Below are 19676 nucleotides of genomic sequence, written 5' to 3'. Positions count from 1 at the left end.
TCCAGCCCCGAGGAGAGGAATATTCTTCCTCTGGCATCAGACATTTTTTCCCTAATAGAAGCACTTGTACTCATTGTCCAGTACTAGATGCTGACGGGGGTGAAGACAAATGTAAAAAGTTTATAGCAGAGGGACTGATTTGGAAGCACACTCGCTGTGCTGAATCCAAGCGCATGTTTTCTGACCTGGATTGAGCTTGTGGGAGGTGGGTGTGGTTTGGTTCTGCAGATTTGATCCAAAGTATCAGGACGTCTCATCTGTCCACAGTAAGAAATACCGTTTTACCTGAGTTGTCCCTGACATTGTGGGTAATGTTGCTTCTGAAATTTTGATTCCGGCTGCTGATTCTGTGGAGCCCTGGGAATCCTCGCTTCTTCCCTGCTCTGGGGACAGCCCATCATTACTACTATCTTCTTCAAAAGCAAAAGCATCTGAGGATTTCGAGAAGTTTGCTTGGGTACCTGAGGCAGGAAGGAAGAAAAGGACTCAGTGATAGATGATTCTGAATGGCAGTAAGTTTTTAACAAATGTACATGTAGCAAAGCAGACAAGTGATCTTAACACATTAAAGTATTCACAGGTGTACACTTGTTCCTGTCAGGTAGGTAAAGCTGTGATTTATTTGTGCTCAAAAGCATGTACCCAAGCAGCAAATCCAGTATGGTTGACAAACATTCAACTGAGAACTATTACAGAAAACCACTAATGAAGCAGTGGTCCATCAGCATGAAAATGGGTGTGCTAATAAAATTCTGAATTCAGCAATTGACATAAATTACAGAAGAATGCATAGCATTGACCACAAAATTTATGTCATGCCCCATCATAACATGGGCAGAAATAAAACCGTGCCAAGTACAAAAGTCATTCCTTTGGGCTGCAGGCGCAGGGGGAGATACGGGCAGCAGAGCCATTCCACTGGCTCTGTTGAAGGTCAATCTCCTTCAGGCCTTTCTCCGTCATCCCACCAGAGTGCATCAGATGGAGAGATGGGAAACATGACTCTATTTAGAGGGACTAGCTCCTTGACTCCTCTCCCTGAACTGTTTCCACACCAGCTGGTCCTTGTGAACATTTTGTAAGTTTAAGAACTGATGCTTCGGCTTGCTTCCCCCCTCTTCACTCCATCCTTTCCGCCTTTTGAGTTCTGTATTCAGAAGCCTGAGGGTTCCCATGTTTCTTAATTGCTCTATAAGCTGCTCTGGAATCATTTTCAGCTGCAGAACGGGATTACAAACACTTTAAATAAATAATTCTCAAACATTGGTTACTGGAACTATCTGATTTCCCATGAGGCTCTGATTCTCCCGTGGAACACACATTTTCAGGATTATTATTTTATTGGTGGTGGTGGTTGTTTTTTTTAAAAAATGAGGATCTTCTTTCTTTTCAACTGTTTTTGAAGATGTTCATGATTCTGTTTGCGGCACTATATTTTATTACATGTGACACACCTTGCACCCATTAGTCTTCAGACCCTCCCCCTGCAAGAATCCAGAACCTTCAAAGATAGAATCGTTAGAAGGCTCTTGTTTTTATTCCAAAAGTCCACAACTCTGCAGAATGCAATCAGTATCCCATTTCAGATTGCATCGTCTCTATTTTAGTTCAGATTATTCGTTTAAAAATGCACATTTGTTTTTAAATGCACATTTCAAAGTGGGTGTGGCTAAAGTGTAAAAATGGGCAAGGTCATTTTATTTTAAAAAAATATAGGGCACATTTTGAGAGTCTTGGAGGTTGGAGCCACAAAAAACCTTTTGACATTCTGGAGTCACAGCTGGGAACTTGTGGGAGTGGACAATAAACAAACTTTTTTTAAAAAAATAAATAAATTTGGGAAGTCTTGCAAGAGCATTAAAAACTTTTTGCCACCACAATAAAGTGGTCCCTATAAAAAATTTTTAAAAAGATGAGGCACAATAATTGTTTTGGCATTATGGTATTACAATAGGGAAATAGGAGCAGCCATTTTTAATAAAAGACAATGGGGGGGTGTCTTGGAGGCCCACAAAAAATATTGGGGGTCATATGCCACTTGTGCACCAATATTCCAAGAAACTCATCAAGAATGTGCCCCCAAACAATTCACCAAATTGATAGCTTGCATGGTTTTTTCATCCTGCAACCTCCTTTGAGAAATGCAGCAAAGATGTGACCCATTTTGCTTCTCCACGAACCAATGTGGCTTATGCCAGATGATGCTTCTCTGCCACTCAGCATACTCAATGGGTTCTGGAAAGTGTTCCTGTGCAATATCCCGCAAACTAGCAGGCAAAAGCGCTTGACCCTTGGCTTTTGCTGATAAGTAAAGTGCTGGGAAAGACAGGCTCTATCACAAAAGCCCCTGCAAGGCTGGAAGACAGAGAGTAGGCAGTGGAAGGAAGGAAGATTCCTGCTACACGCTGTAATCTTTCCAGGGACATGTCTGGCTTTGATCAAGTTTCTTCCTACTCTGCTAGTGAAGAGGGATTTGAGGGGGTACAGGGCAGGAATGAAGGAACCATTCTAGGATACTAGAATCCTGCTAGCTCTTCAACATGGACCTGTACTTCTTTATGGGAATTATTCCAAAGGCACTCCCATGGAGAAAACATCAAGAACCCTCCATCACATTGTAAGGGACCCTCTCCACAGTGAGTCTTTTGTGTAGCCTACGGTGCATGGATGTTGCTATAGCACCAGAGGTGCCTTTCCTGGTATTACCTTTGATGGCTTCTTTCACAGCTGAGTCAACAGGAATGATATTCTTCTCCACCAGCTCCAGAGGACCTGGCCTAAGAGCAATTTTCTCATTTAGATTGTCTGCAAGACGGGCTCTTTTCAGTTTCATCTGAGTAGCCTGAACGGACCCTTCTGTGGCTGAATCTGTAAAGCCAAATGGTAAAAATATAACTTATTCCACAAGCCTGTGCCACAACTCCTTTCCTTTTATCACTTCTAAGAAAGACAGGATAAATTCTATGTCAGGACAAGTTTACATAAAAAAGAAACATGTCAGTTCTTTTCCAATAATTGGAACCTGAGTGTAGCTGTAACACGAAGCGTCTCGCTTGAACCATAAAACAACTGGCTTGCCGATCAGAAGATTAGTGGTTCGAATCCCCGCGACGGGGTGAGCTCCCGTTGCTCGGTCCCAGCTCCTGCTAACCTAGCTATTCAAAAGCACGCCAGTGCAAGTAGATAAATAGGCACCGCTCCGGCGGGAAGGTAAACTGTGTTTCCGTGTGCTGCTCTGGTTTCAGTGTTTTGTTGCACCAGAAGCGGCTTAGTCATGCTGGCCACATGACCTGGAAAAACTCTGCGGACAAATGGCAGCTCCCTTGGCCTGTAAAGCAAGATGAGCGCTGCAACCTCAGAGTCGTTTGTGACTGGACTTAACTGTCAGGCGTCCTTTACCTTTACCTTTAACCACAACTAGCCACAGAGTGCAATGATGACAGGTGTGCTTGTAGATAAGCTTCTCTCACTGCTGATCTGATACGCAGTCAATTTTAACAATGTTCCAGATACACAGAAACTATTACCTGTACATAGTTCATTGTAGCCAAACAAAACAATTTAAAGGTCTCACCCAGCACACCACACCCTTCATGTGCGTCTGCATACCAGCATGGCTGAGCCACAGTTTGTTGGGGAGTGAATGCTGAGCATTCGTTGGCTAGCACACAAGCAAACCATCCTTCAAATGCAAGGTTGGGCAAGGAATGCTATGCAGGAAAGTCATTTCTGAAAGCCCAGGAAGAACTTGGTTTCAAGAGCTAAATGAGAAGTGCAAGAAGCAGTACCTAAAAGGGAATAACCTGCTTCATGAGATGTGCATTTTTTTCAGTTGTATAGTGTGTTCCATACATGCTGGAGCAGCAGTTGCCCCAGCCAGGCTCAAGAGTTTGGATTTGGATTTGATATCCCGCTTTATCACTTCTCGAAGGAGTCTCAAAGCGGCTAACATTCTCCTTTCCCTTCCTCCCCCACAACAAACACTCTGTGAGGTGAGTGGGGCTGAGAGACTTCAGAGAAGTGTGTCTAGCCCAAGCTCACCTAGCAGCTGCATGTGGAGGAGCAGGGAATCGAACCCAGTTCCCCAGATTACAAGTCCACCACTCTTAACCACTACACCACACTAGCTCTCAAATAAAATCCACCCCAGACAGAAGATTTGGTTATAGAATAACATCATGCAAACATCTTAATCAGATGTTTATTCTTGTCCCCGCCCTGAAGGAACACAAGGTGGCAAACTAACAAAGACTACAAACATTTTAGAAAAGTTTTAAAGTAAAATAATTCAAAAGTGGAGGGCATTCCATAAGCAGGAGATTCCTACCAAGGCCTAGATCAGGGCAATAAAAGGTGCTTTTACACCTTTCCTGAAGCAGGGATCAAAAGACTCTGGCTTACTCATAACATGGCAGAAGTGCCTTCCGCTGTTGGCTTGCCACAGCTACAAGAAGTCCAAAACATCTAAGGCAGTTTCCCACAAAACCTGGTGCCCTCTAGAGGATTTGGACTACAATTCCCATCAGCCCCAGACCACATCGTCAATGGTCAGGGAGGATGGGAGTTGTTGTCCAAAACCCTTGGGGAAGTCTAGACCAGGCATCCCCAAACTGCAGCCCTCCAGATGTTTTGCCCTACAACTCCCATGATCCCTAGCTAACAGGACCAGTGGTCAGGGAAGATGGGAACTGTAGTCCAAAACATCTGGAGGGCCGAAGTTTGGGGATGCCTGGTCCAGACTATCTTTTATCATGGAAACATAGAACAGCTCATTTATTTGTTTGCAATTCGGTGGTGTATTTCTGTACTTCCAAACATGTAAAAAGAAACCTCAAGGTCGTGATCCCCATAAAACCATCAATAAAATACACTGCTAACAACAAAATTACACCAACAAATTAGTAAACTAATGTGTTTTAAGTAGGTACCTGAAATAGCAATGCTATAGGTGCCTGCCTTACTGGGAGCTCATTCCAAAGGGCATGTGATGTAATACTAAAAGCCCTGGTTTTCTGCAGACATAAGATGAATGTCGGGAGTAAGCAGCACCTTAAGAGTGTCTCCCCCAGGGAGAAGTGACTGGGTAGGGATATACAAGATTAGGTGGCCCCAAAGATAATCTGGTCCCCAGTTATTAAGGACTTCGTATGCTAATAGCAAGATCTTAAACTTATTCATTCAATCTTACCCTGTAAAATGTGCATATCAACCAGTTCTGAGCGCTCAGGTCTGTTTCGGGTCTTGTGCTTTAAATAATCTTCAGTCTACAGAACATAAGAACAGAGATCATTACCTCGCTAGCCTGACGTAAAGTGCATTAGGCAATGCTTCTTTAAAAGGATTCAGCCAGACTTGGTCTAACTGACGTTCATTTTAGTTAACATTTTGTTCTTCTCTGGTAGGACCCGAACCAATAGATTCAATTTACAAGAAAGGAGATTTCAACTCAACATCGGGAATAATTTTCTGATGGCAAGAGCTGTTTGACAGTGGAACTGACTAAGCAGAAGCCATCTGCATGCTTTAGTTGAGATTGCAGGGGGTTGGACTAGATGACCCCCAGGGTACCTTCCAATTCTATAATTATCCCACAACTTTTTGTCTGGATACTGAATGTCTGTAGGCTAGGACTTGGATCTTTTAAGAGATCCATTTGTGCAAACCCGAACTTTTGGCAGGTTTCCCAGAATGCATGTAACTTATAATTGGCACGAAGAAATCATAATACTACACCAACTTTTAATATGCACTATATATTCAGCACAATTTCAGTTTAGCTTACGGCACAGATCTTAAACATGTGTAAAATTCAGCCCTAAGTACACAGCTGTATCAAAGTAAATTTATGTACTTCACTAGAACTCATCTAACAGCAGCTCTGTTGTGTTTTAGCTAATAGGTATTTAAAATCCACAGCAATTAAATCGGTGTAGTTTCATGTTATGTGTGAACAAAGATTTTCAAGTAGGCTTCCCATCAGTCCCTCTCAACCAAACTAGCTGTGAAGTATTCTGATGTTCCTTCCCCCTGCCAGCCTCAAACCCCCCCCCCCGCCTCCAGCTGAATAAAGGCTTAGAATATATTTTTGGTTCTACTTCTCCCTAAACGAATGTAGTTTAGGGCTTTTGACTCATATAATCCTTTTTTCTTCCAGGCAATCGGCCAGTAGAAGCCTTTGAAGGGAGACTGTGAGATATTAACCTATGCCTGAACATTGAAATATAGGGTACTTCTAAGATACTTCAGACTTCTTGAAGTGTTCTAAGCACATTAATTTTTCGCAGGGGGCTATACATCCTTCCTTACATTGGCCTTGAATTTTTGCAGGACACTCATATACCATAATGTAACATAGGCATCTTCTCCATGTGTGCAGGTTTTTTGATAAATGCCTATACAAGTACATAAATTTCATTAAGAGTTTTGAAAATAAGTTAATATATATGTACACAGAATTGTAGAGACTATAAAAGGATTTACTTGTTTGGCTTCCTTACCTAAGTTTCCTCTACATATTAACTCCTATGTCATAAACAGAGAGGAAATAAAGGATAAGGTGCACCATGAGTTCCCATTAAATGGGTCAAGTTAACAGACGGCAACTACTACTACTAATACAAATTCTGAGCAAATCAAGCCAGAATTTCTAGGACCTTATGAAGTCACCATATACTATTGTCCATCTAGCCCACATTGTCTATTGTAACCAGCAGCGTATCTCCATATCTCTTTACCAATCTTGCTGCTGGTGTCATTTAACTAGAAGTACCAAGGATTGGACCCGGGACGTCATCCGTGCAAAATAGCAGTTTTATGAAAGAGCTAAAAGCCTCTATATCAATTGTATTCTCTGTATAAGAGAACGGCTATCATTCTTGGAAAAGGCTTCTCTAAGCCGACAGAGTCCCCCAATTTCCCCCTTTGCCAAACTGCAAAATTCAGAGAAACATGAATTTTGAAGGCTGGCCGTGTTTCAGTTTGTGTATTATTTCTGAAATTGCAAATTAGGTTCATTATACAGTATGCTAGGAAGCTGCCCTTGCCACTTTTCAGCACCAGCCTATGTACATGCAGCAAAATGCTCATGTTCGTAATTGTCAACTACCTGTATGTTTGCCTTCTATTTCATGTATAGAAGTGCTTCCCACACTAGGGATTTTGTTGTGTTTGAAGTATACTTCATAGATACATACAAACACCAGAATAGTAAATGTTACTGAGCTTTACTGCTGAGTTGGCACTGGACACGAACTTTGGGTGTGTGTGTGTGTGTGTGTGTGTGTGTGTGTGTGTGTGTGTGTGTTACAAAGTGTTCAAGGTGAGTATTTGAGAAACTACATATATATATTGTTATATACAACTGCAAAGCTATGTAGACTTCTCTCTTAAGCTGCATTAGATGGTATACTGGTTCGCCTTTAAATGTAAACTGAATCAATTTTCTGCCCCCCCCCCACTACACCTCTAGTAAGACCCCTAGCTAGAGTGGCTGGAGACCTGCAGCAGGAAAAGCTTGAGAATATCTTGTACTTTCTCTAAATAAGACCAGATCACCAGCTCTTCCACTAGTGGGGTAGGTGGGGGGGGGAACTGCCTCCTAATCTTATCTTTCTCATTAGCTTTAATTAACAGTGCCTAAACTCAGCTTGATAACTGGTGCCAGCAAGAGACAAGAATACAGGTTAGGAACAGCCCAAGGCACTCTGCAGTGTCACAAGAAGAGAACGGCAATATGGTGTACTGCAGACATCAGGCACAAGGTTTCCTACTGGAGATATATATATATAAACCACAAAGCCACTTTCTCATGGGACATGTGCCAATTACCGTAAGTTTAGAGCCCGTGCTAAAGGTATAGTAGTATCCGCAGAAATGAATCCAGTGATTTTCCAATATTCCACTCACATTCCTGCACATGGCCACAACCTTCTCTGCAGCTAGTTAACCTGCATGGTGCCATCTCCAGCCACCCCCTCTGATGCCCACCCAGTGTTACCTTGGCTCTCTCCAAGCTCTTCTTTTGCTCATGGAAGGGAGAGGGGTTTTTCAGCGCTGCAATCAGAAACAGACAAAAGCACAATGAGCACAGCGAGCAACAAGTACATTTTCAGCATTGTGCCATTGTAACAAAGTTCTACAAAAGTAGCCACACAAATCAGCCAGCCCCTTTATTGCATCAAATGAAAATGGATGAGGAATAACCACAGACATCCCCAGTCTCTATCACAGGCCAGGCTGTGGCAGTGGAAATGAGGCAGAGAGGAGCAAAGACACAGATAGTAACTAAAGCAGGGGGAGAGCTGAGAGTTGTTTGGAGACAGCCATCTTTTTAAAGGCATCTTAGAGGGAGGTGTGTGGCCTAGCAGTAAAGTGCAGCCTGTCCAGTGTCCAAACACAATTGGTGAGAAGCTCAAGAGACAGAGACGCATATGTACGCCTTGCATGTTAATCCTAGGTGGATTTGGGGAGCTTGGTTTCAGTGGAGAGGACTTCCAGTTAAAGTGATCAGTCGGGGAGGAAGGATCTAGTCAGGGCAGTCTCGAGCAGGTCGGCTGCCCTGGCGCTGAGGGGCGGCGATCGCTCCGGCGCCCCCGCTCTCACAGGGCGCAGCATGGTTTCCGTGCGGCGCCCTGCCTACCGGCCCGGCGCCCTGGCACACCGCGCCACCGGGGGTCTACCTAGAGCCGGCCCTGGATCTAGTTATGGAGAGGACCACCAATGAGGAGACCTGCTAATAAAATTGAGAGTCTGAGTCTCATTGTGTCACATGGGGGTCGGCAGCACACACAAAATCAGCAAGAAGGGTAAATGGTTCCATTCCGTCACATATTTTTTTCAACAACGAGCTCGCCTTGCTTCATCCATTGGCAAAATCTCATTCTCAATATAAGAGAGTGAGCAGAATTCTCCAGTAAATTCTGATACTCTCCAACAGTGCCTGCTCTGTGTTCTGAACCACATTCTGGATATATATTTGGAGGACACATTTGTTTCTTCATATTGCAGTTCTGATAGTTCTGACTTCCAGATTAAAAAAAAAAAGAGGGTCCCCTCCTCTGTCATATCTTAACACCCTCCAGTGATAAAGATGCTGTTAGGATTGAACCACAACTCAGTATTTGTCCTATAGGAATAAATGGCAACAAGGAAAAGGTAGGGGCAAAACCTGCTCCTTGAACTCCACTCCCCAACTGGCAATCCAGCCTCTTCCTTATCTGCATAGTCTCATCATGGAGCCTCCTTTTCCTCTCCCTACCACCAGTGTTGGCTAGTTTCTCACTGACTAGGAAATTTGTACTTCTTAGTACTCTATCATCAAGGGGGAGGCTGTCTCAGTGTGTTCACAGGCTTTGTGAAGATGACTTGGCACACAGTTCCTAGCTCATTTGGGTCTCACTCTCTGAACCATTTCTGGGTCTTGCCATTTCTTCTGTGTCATGGGTTAAGGGCATGAGAGGAAAGCATCGCTCTTCCCAAAGCTGCGCAAAAGCTCTTTATCTCATGGCTGAATTGTAGCCTAGTTATTTATACAGTGAAAGTTGTCCAGAATCCAAAAATAAAGATTGTGGACACAATTCTCATCTCCATTTTAATAAGTGTCAAATTATTGTTTGTTTGTTTTCTTTGCACAAAATGTGACTGGGAGCAAAGTCAAACTGGGGGATAGGAAAATCAAAGGGCAAGAGAATTATATATCCTGTGATTTTTATTTATTAAAAAGCCCACTTTTTCAATAAAATAAAATAAACAAAACAACCCAAACTGCTTTTAACAAATGGCTTCCCTAGTCCCCACATGCCAGTTGTTACCTCCCATCACCAAACAGATTTATTGTCAGAGTTATGAGTCATTTTGCATTGACGCAACTGGATGAGCTAATTTATTATTTGCCTCCTGTAGTTAACTAGATCCTAAAGCACGATAGATATTTTGTTTTATAGAAGACTCAAACCCTACGCAACTAAAAGGCCAAACAAAAAGAAGAAAAAAGTGAGTGCATAAAAAAGTGTCACAGAGCACCAAAGGCTACGTTAGAGGAGACACCTCAATGGTAAAAGGCAGGACGGTCGTAAAACAGATTCTGGTAAACTTCATAGGGTGAAAACCTTCCTACTTTCAGATATTGCAAGAGCAATCTGAGTAGCTGGTGCAGCAGTGCAGAGGCCTGGTTCACAGCTAGTGGGATGGTGGCAAGAGCTTTGAGAGAGCACCCGATAAAAGTAATCTGCAAGGCAGAAAAGCAATGTTGTTCTTCTGCACAGCTCAATTAATGCACATTACAGAATGCTAAAGTTATCTGGGATCCATGACAAAGGATGGACGCAAAACAAAGAGACCTTTGCCAAGAGGATTGATGTGAATTCTGCAGACAAACAAACAGCATATGATTGTCTGAGAAAAAATCCATGTCAACATGGGGTTGCATGTCTTGGTTCTTCCATGATGGAAGTTGTGGCAGTAGTGGAAGTTTAAAAATTAAAGTCTGGAGTTAGAGTACAATGATGAAAGGAGAATTACACACATAGGATTGTATCCAAAGTAGCATTGAGTAATATTTTCTGACAGAACAAGGATTTCCACTAGCACAGCTGGATTTCCCTCCTCCCGTCCCTTGTGTGCTTCCTAAATCTGTTTTAGGGGCTCTCTCAAAGTCCCAATGTGCAAGCAAAAATCCTTGTGCTGATGGACCACGTTAGTTGCATACTACCCCACAACATAGACATGTCAAAAACCTATTCCTGAGCCTTCAGTTATCACAATTTTTAAGTGTGCATTGAATAATGAGTATTGCAATTAAACATAATTAACTTTTTCATTGTGCCTCTTTGCCAGGAAAGGCTACTGCCTTTGGCCATAGGGGGGAAAGTGTTTTGTTTTCACAGAGGAAAAGAAATCAGAAAATTGCTACAATTTTAAAAGACAATTAATAGATTTGAAATCTTATAGTTTATACCCATTTTGATTTTAAAATAGTGACATGAAGTTTGAATGCTCTGGTTTGAGAGGAAGGGTCCCAATGAGAGTGCTACCATGGTGTTAAGAGAGGCTTATCAGCTGTGTGGCTTGCTTGTCGATGATAAATAGTGGCAAATCAATAATTGGTAAAACCTGTGTCTATCACCCAATTAAAGGAATCTTTGTTCATATGAGTTTGGGTACATTGAATAATTTATTGATTAAACTTGCATACATTTGCATATAAGATCAAAACGGTTCTAAATAAAAATGTACTTTGTTTTTAAATTATGCCCACAAGTGTCACAGTAGGCCTCATATTTGAAGAGCTGTCCCCTGTTCTATCACACACAGAAGGACATGATGCTGCTTGACATCTGAAACTTTTATAAGTACTTATGTTAAAAACTGATAATGTAGATATACCAAATTGGGGGCAGCTTGTCAGCTAATAAAATAGTTTTAAACCTATTAACCTAACCAATTAACTGACTAAATCCTGAATCCCTACTAACACCACTAACTAACTAACTAACTAACTAACTAACTAACTAACTAACTAACTAACTGCATTTACACACCACAGTAAATGCATTTGCCATAAACATAGGTGATGGTTTAAACATAAACACACAGGGGCTTCCTGTTTTGATCATTCCCTAGCAGGAAGAACAAAACATAATCCCTAGTGTTACATCTGAATTGGAGATAGCAGTTTGTTTCACTCCAAACAAAGTTTGTTCTTAAACTTAGTTTGAGTGAAACAAATCACAGTCCTTGGCTCAGATATAATTAGGGATGTAAGAAAACATCATTTTCTGTCCTGACCTCTATTTGTTGCATGCAGCACTGTTTATGTTCCACTGCATTTTGTCTTCCACAAAAAATCACATTATCTGTATTTCCACCCACTGCATCAAGATTATGTAAGTTATGTAATTTACATGCAAATTATGTTGCCATGATGTTATTCCACCCTATTCATTTCAATGCAAAGGAAACACAATGGGGAAAAGTAATAAATTATGTATCATCTGTGGACTGAAAGCAGCAACAACAACAGATGGATTTCCGTTTTGGACATGGGATGAATAAGTGAACATTGGCAATTTCCACTCCTGTTTTCCATTTTTCATGGAATTCTGCAGCATCCCCAGATGTAATGCTAAGCCAGGGATTGTGCTCATGCTTGTAATAGGGGAGAAGCAAAGCAGGTGTGATCTCCACATTCACAACAAACCATTAATTGTGGTTTATATTAATTGTGAACTGGGCAATGAGGCTTCCATATACGCTTATGAGCCTTGTCAATGTGAGAAAAGGCATCAAAGGAGAAGGCAAAACAAAAACCCACCCTGGAATGAAATCAGGAGGGCTGGAAGACCTAATATATGTGCAGAAAACATGCGATTTATTTGCTATATTTATACATTCTGCTCCTTATTTTTGTGAGGTTCCCAGTGGTCTCCTATCCAAGTCCACACTCACTTAGTATCAATCGTGTTACAGCATCATGTATTCCCAAGGGATCTGCTGGGCAGTGACTGCAAATGGGATGTAGTTGGGTGTAGCTCTATGATGAATATGTGAATGCCCAGACAGAGGTCAGGCACAAAAGTAATCAATGAGATCTCTTCCTATAACATAGGAAGCATGATTATGCCCTATCTAAGTTTTCCATAAATCGATTAGGAAAGCAGTTGAGAAATGGGCAAAGATGTGCACTTTTTGTCAAACTCACCAGACAGGTATGAGATGCATGTATTTATTATGGGTCCTTGGGCGTTTTTTATATCCTTCAAAATGCATCTAGGGAAATGTCATGTCTGAAATAGCCCTAAGCACATACTAGTTGAAGCCCATGGTCAAGCACTGTGAAGATGTTTGGGACTGTGGAAAAGATGTTTGGGACTGTGGAAGAGGGGGAGATGAAGTAAGGTGAAAAGTCTGGAGTCATGGTGGTAACCCATTTGCCTCAGAGGCCTAAACAAATGCTGCTATTCTTGCCTCCAGACCCCTCGCCACTTTCTTTCTCCCTCTCTTTGAGGAATAAAATGCCTTTTAGGGGGTAAACTAGCAGCCTTTATGGGGTGTCAGAACATCCCCTGACAGTTGGCAAACACCAATGACACCTCATTTTTGCAGAACATGACAGTTAATTCAGATAGTTAGGATAGGATTAAACCTGCCAAGAACTTTGGGCAATTGTATTAAATAAACACGTCTATGTGGATCCACTCTGTCACACATAACATGCTGTACCTGCACTACATACACTGAAATGCCTCATGAAAATGCCAAACTGCTGCATGCACCATTTGTATGGAAGCGACAGACATTCCATGCCAGCAATGTAGAATGTTTTGCAGGACGTGGCTTAAGAGGAAAGCAATAGCAGAGGCCAACTACAACATGCGGTACCCAAAGGCTTAGGCAGTCACTGTGTGTGGCTCAGAATCAGTGTGATCCAGCAGAGAGAGAGGGGTGGGGTGGGTGCTTGGGGTGGGAGACCTGGATTCAGATCCTAGTTTGACCATGGACTCACTGGGTGGCCTTGGGCAAGGTGTTATCTCTCTCAGTCTGAGTTTCCCCATCTGCAAAAAATTGGAATAACAATGACCTGCCTCATAGGGTTTTTGCAAGGTGCCCTACATCCTAAACGAGTTATGAAAATGATACAGTATAGTCTACTTCAGGAATAATCAAGCCCAAACTCCCTTTTCTGTGAGGCTCATTAGAACCCTAGATTTTGGGATGCGTGTGTAAGTAATCTTCTAGTCCCGAGTTTAACAGTAAATTGCAGTAACAAGCTGAGTATGTGATGGCAAAAATTCCATGCAATCTGTAGTGCCGGACCAGTTGCTCAACTCAATCCCCTGCTTATGATTGTACCAGAAATAAATAATAGTTGCAGCAGTACAGACTTCTCGGGATGGGCACTTTGTAAGAAGGTATCTCTCTGCCACAAATATTTCCTTCCTGCATGAGAGTTGATTCTTGCAGAGGTACATAGCACCAGATCTGTGTGTGCTAAAGTGGTGCACGTGTACAAGCCTGCTTTGCCCTCCTTAGAATCAGAAACAGTCCCTAATGATGCAAAGTTGTATTATATTTATTTGGTGGTGGATAGTGTGACCCTCAGCTGAGGCTGCATGGGCCTGCTAGTGCATAAAAGATAAAAGTGAGAAAGCAAAAGTACTCACGTGGCATGATTCCCTGGTTGGCGAGCTGCTCTCGGCTTCTTCGCTGCTGCAGCCGCAACTGTAAAACTGGGAGAGAGTGCATCTTTCAGAAAGGGACCTCTAACTTCTGCCACAAATAACTCCAAACTTTTCATTTGTTGAGATACCTTCCGCTCTGCTGCTAAAGAGGGAAGGTTCAGATCTCTATCACATGCCAAAAAAAGGAGTCATCCTTGTTACAACAGCAGTGTAGATTAGCCCTATTACTGGAATGCAGTTTTCTTATTATCTTACTAAAACTAAGCCAATTAACCTGGAGTTTGGTCAAATGACCATTTCCCCTTCTCCATCCTCTCTCTCCCCCCCCCACGTTAACAACTTCATAACTCAGCAGACACAGTTGCTAATGTTACTACATTATCAAAAAGATGAAAATGTATCAAGCTATTTTAACTGTGCTGCTTATTAAGATTTTAGAGTAAATGCTTCTCTGCTACCCATGTTATTTAGGGTTGAAAGAAGAGGAGCCTTTTGCAATACTTTCCATTCTAGAGTTCACAGGAAACAACTCAGAGTTACAAAAAAAATGCTGCAGATCTGGAAAACGTGGTCCACATGGATATGTGCTGCTCCATTAGCTTAAAGGAGGAAAGGGAGTTAAAGAAAATGAATTATCTGTGATCACATTTACATGAAAAGGTAGGCAGGAATTGTATTATATGCAACAGATCTGCTTGCTTTGCCAGGCACAGCCAGACTGAGATCCACTGGAGTGAAATTCTTGCTCAATCAAAGTCTTTAAAAATATAGTTTGAAACGAAAGAAGCAAACCACCGGACCGTTTCGTGTGGGGATGAAATTGATCCTCTTGAGACTTGGCCCATTTTAATGAAAGTGATGAGTGGATGGGGCTCAAAATGAAAAACTGTCTAGGAAACTGTGGCCTAATGTACTTAACAGGTCTGCCTGCAGCTATAAATAATCCAACTTAATCTTGACACCTCTGACATAAATGAAGTCCAGCCTGTTCCCCCTGTTAATGTCTCAGTTCCTAGGAGCTAGGCTAGCCGCAGGGGCAGTGAATGCCCTTCCCTCATTGCATGATGGAGAGCCACTTGTATTTGGCAGATCATTAGCTTGCCCTGGAGAACAAACACTCTCACCACAGCTTGCCTTGTGTCTCTAGAACTGACATATCTATCGAGGTGCAAATATATATATAAAAAAGTCTGCAAAATTCAAATCAAACCTAACAGTATTCTGAACACTTGATGTAAAAAAAAATGAGATGAGGGAGGACGGAAACTAAAGAAACTTTTGTCTGCTTTATAGAGATGTGAGGCATTTAGCAGGTGAGGGTCAATTTATTCATCACAGTCACTACAGGAGGCCAATCCAAATTGCTCCACATATCATACATTTAGACTTACTATTCTAAAGCTGCAACCTTAGTCATAATTACTAGAGAATAATTCATTGTAGTGGAACTTTGAGTAAACATGCATAGGATTGCACAGCAACAGGATGGTTTTCACCGTGTCGTTACCAAATCTTACATCGGGAGCTTCCAGAGTGATTGTTTATTGAGCACACATGCTGATATGGGTGCACAAAACATATGTGGCAGTTATATGACATCGGCTGCTTATTTTGCATACATTCATGTGCAGGTAACCCATTACCCCCAGTGATTGTTATGCAACACTTCCCAGTGCAATTTCCCATCACTTTTCTTATCACTTTCTCCTTATCATACTTTTAGTGGTTATAAAACTAACAGCATTATTGCACTAGAAAGTGTGGAATAATAACCAATTTTTGTGCATATTAACATCCCATCTGGAAATGCCCTTCATCTCTGTAAAACCGAACTTTATCAGCAACACTCCCCACCCCCCAAAAAAGACAAAACCCCAAACCCACCTCAACTTAAGCAAAGAGCTACTACACATTAATGGCTAAGCACATCATTTCCACAATGAGTGATTAAACTGGCCTCCACACAGTGAGCTTAATAAATAAACAAACCCTTAACTTAATATATAAATCTGCCCTTTTAAATTTCCATTGATATATATATATATGCAAAGAATGGAATGCTATATACGTGTACAAAAATACATATTCTCTCAAGAGGATATACAGAGCATTTTGTGTGTGAGAGAGACAGAGAGAGAGAGAGAGTATTCCATTTTTTCTTCTATGTAAAATGTATTTTAAAAGAAATCTGCAATAGTGTCAGATTCTCCTAACCATTCAGAAGCATCTGATGCTTCATTCGTGTTGGCAATGTCCTACTGCTCATCTTTGCTGGGATTAGGTTCTGTACCAGTGACTTATCAGAGAATTTAAAAGACATCATTCAGCCCTTTAACAAATTAGCTAATGGATCAAAGATTTAACCTTTCAGACATGTTAGAGGGTCTCAGCCTTTAAATCAGCAATACCGGGTTGTGAAGAACAGGAAGTATGCCTTTTTCATCAGAACAAGCTCTGAGGAACTGGGTGGGGAAACCCTCCAATTTCCACAAACAACCTCTAAGAAATGAGCACTGGAGACAAATGGCTTCCTTGGGGCACCAGCACCCTCTTGAAAAGCTCTCATGATTTGTTTATGCTTGCACAGACTTAGCACTATAGAGGGATTAAAGCATCTGTTTGCGTGCTGCTTTAATCAGGGCTAGTCAAGGAACTTGCACACTTAAAAGATGTCACTTCGGCAGGAGAACATGGGAGGAAAGAGATAGAGAGGTGGGGGGGGGGGAGAGGCAGCTGCCAAAGGTCTGGGCTTTTCGGAAAGAGTGGCCTGTTTCATGTGGTCTCAGGAATCAGATGCAAAGCTTTGACACCACTAAAACATAACTGCAAATGCATCAAAATACTTCCCTTCCGCTGCCTTCCACAGTCTGGAAGGAAGGCTTGGATGAATGGCTGCCACCACATAATCCAATTACATCCTTTAATTTCAGTGGTTAAGAATGTCAGATCTGCACCTTAAACGCATTTCCCTGGAAATAACAGGCCCCAGGAATTTTGATGGAATTTGCTTCCCAAGGAGACACACCAGAGTACTGGAATCCCAGGTGTTTAAAATGCCTGAAATGCAAAGCTGTGAAGCATGGGTAGGCAAACTAAGGCCCGGGGGCCAGATCCAGCCCAACTGCATTCTAAATCTGGTCCGTGGACGGTCCGGGAATCAGCGTGTTTTTACATGAGTAGAATGTGTGCTTTTATTCAAAATGCATCTCTGGGTTATTTGTGGGGCATAGGAATTCGTTAATCCCCCCCACCCCCATATAGTCCGCCCCCCCCCCGGGTCTGAGGGACAGTGGACTGGCCCCCTGCTGAAAAAGTTTGCTGGCCCCTGTTGTAAAGGATTTCTTTTTACGGAGGAGTTGCTCCAGTGTTAAGGTTGCCATATGTCCTTTTTCCATGGGTAGAGTCGTCATAGCGATCCATAGTTAAAAGTAGAAGTCTGCAAACGTGTCCTCTTTTCTTGCTCTTTAAAATATGGCAATCCTACGGGTACTACTGATTTATTTTTTTATTTTTTTAAAAATAAAGCTGATATTTAATGCCTAATTTCATGATTGGGATTTTGCTTGCAGTGTTTGTGTTCTAAAGAACAGCAAAAGTCACAGGTGGGCATCAAAAAGAGGAAAAACCAAGAGAGAAAGGGGGTGGCAAAAAGAGAGAAGGGGGGGTCATTTTTTGGCTCTGACCCTGCCCAGTGTTGACTCCAGCCCCACCCACTGCTGGTATGCAGCCCCTTGGACAATGTTCCTGAGGGAATGTGGCCCACAATAAAAAGATACAGAAGTTACCCAACTGCTAGCATAAAGCCTGTAGAAGAATGGACTAGCAGGTAGGTGTGCTATCAGCCAACAGAACTAGTAAGTACTTTGATACAATGAAAATGAACACCAAAAACATTTAAGCACAGGTCCAGAAAAAAAGCCTTTTCCATATTGTATGTATTTGGGAAAGAGGTAAGTGCAACGATATGATAGACGATTGATTGTTTTTTTAAAAAATAAAGTGCATATAGCAATGTTTTGTAGAAACTTACTGTGGATAACACTTCAGCAATAAGATGGAATCCTTGTTTATATCCACAAATGACCCATTGGCAATTACTACTGAATAGACATGTGAAGATGCCCACTGGAAAATACTTTATAGATCTGGCTTCTTTTACCTGATGGGTTTTTAAAACAAGGCCTGTGCATATTTCACAAACATAAACTGGCTGTTACAGAAATAGTAGGCAGGACATGCAATCATTGTTTCATTGCTTCTAGTATGAAAAAAAATACAGGCTACACTGGCATCACTATGCTAGCAACTCATAAACTCTTCATAGAAGTAAGCCTGACCCTACAGATCTGTTGGCTAAGGCAACTTGCCAGTGTTTTTGGGTAGGGAGTAAAATGTATGGGTCACTCACATTTGAAGTTTGCTCCTAAGCAACAAAGCTGCAGTACAGCTGGTCAAGCCCAGCTGACATTTAATCCACAGCTATTTGGAGTTTGCTAACAAGGCACAAATTAACTCTTTGCTCAGTTAATTTCACCCCTCAGAGATCTTCTAGTGCTCCTAGGTCACAGAAGTGCGACTAATTTGGACACTCCACCTCACAATTAAGAATGAACCTAGATAAGATGCTTGTGTATATTGTTAATCTAATATGAACAAACCCAGGATCTCTAATAGCCATTACAGTAATGTAGGTTTCTGCTTTGAGGCAAGAGGCTGGGTTTGAAAATCATCTACCGCCCTGCAGACCAATAATTCTTTCATAAAAGCTCCAGAGGTACACAAAACAAACAGGCCAAAAAAAATTCACCTTGTCCATTCACTCAAAATTATGTATTCTTCTATTATTAGATCAGCAGTTGAAATAAAGAATGAATTATTTCAAGAGGTTATTTCTTAATTGGTCAGAAGATGGTGGTAAGTTTGTTCTTGTGGGTAATAGAAATCTTTAAGAATCTGTATGTAAATCTTGAACAGTATTCCATTTGCCTTCTTTACAGTATGTCTATTTCATTCCTCCCTGGAATGTTTGCAACATCTCACCACCACCAAAAAATAGCTGCACCTCCTCTTAGACTACAGTTTTGGCAATGTAGGGATGGTTTCTACTTTTCTACATTATCTACAATACCCTCAGCACCTTATAAATTGGTTGTCTTTCTCCTTGAGCATCTGAAACAACCCTGACATAATCATGGACAATATAAGTCTGGGGATAAAAAAGAAAATCAGACAAGGTCCTTGGGGACCTCAATGTACTTTGAGGAGCGGGCAGAATGTACTGGCGGGGGGGGGGGTCTACAATAAGAATTCCAGTAAAAAAAATAAATTATTGAAATCAGAGTGTAAAATAAAACCACCAACTCTGATTTTTAGAACCCCAAAAGTCAAAGAACAGCATTTACTCTTAACTTCACATGTTGCGCATTCTTTTAATCAGATGTCTCTAACCTTCAAATGCTGTATTTAAATTATTATTCCTCTCCGTAACATTAGAGGGAT

The 19676-nt window shown here is 41.7% G+C and overlaps 1 protein-coding gene across 10 annotated transcripts in view; it reads right to left on the bottom strand.

Annotated features, from left to right (window-relative positions):
* MYOCD (myocardin) overlaps nucleotides 1-19676 on the bottom strand; it is a 223460-nt gene that overhangs the window by 13024 nt on the left and 190760 nt on the right. For 3 of the 10 annotated variants that reach the window (XM_060271813.1, XM_035104624.2, XM_035104625.2), the window contains exons 2-7: nucleotides 14160-14225; nucleotides 13502-13550; nucleotides 7997-8052; nucleotides 5189-5264; nucleotides 2707-2868; nucleotides 286-461 (exon numbers count right to left, since the gene is read on the bottom strand). In XM_060271813.1, the coding sequence (XP_060127796.1) occupies nucleotides 286-461; nucleotides 2707-2868; nucleotides 5189-5264; nucleotides 7997-8052; nucleotides 13502-13550; nucleotides 14160-14225 (585 nt within the window). Of the gene's footprint in view, nucleotides 1-285; nucleotides 462-2706; nucleotides 2869-5188; nucleotides 5265-7996; nucleotides 8053-13501; nucleotides 13554-14159; nucleotides 17235-17349; nucleotides 17400-19676 lie in introns of those variants that run through there. The other 7 variants (XM_060271812.1, XM_035104622.2, XM_035104626.2 and 4 more) reach the window with 5 other exon arrangements.

Source organism: Zootoca vivipara, chromosome 2 (assembly GCF_963506605.1).
Source record: "Zootoca vivipara chromosome 2, rZooViv1.1, whole genome shotgun sequence".
NCBI lineage: Eukaryota > Metazoa > Chordata > Lepidosauria > Squamata > Lacertidae > Zootoca > Zootoca vivipara.
The sequence above is the reverse complement of the archived record's forward strand: the minus strand, read 5'-3'. Positions and strand labels throughout refer to the sequence as shown.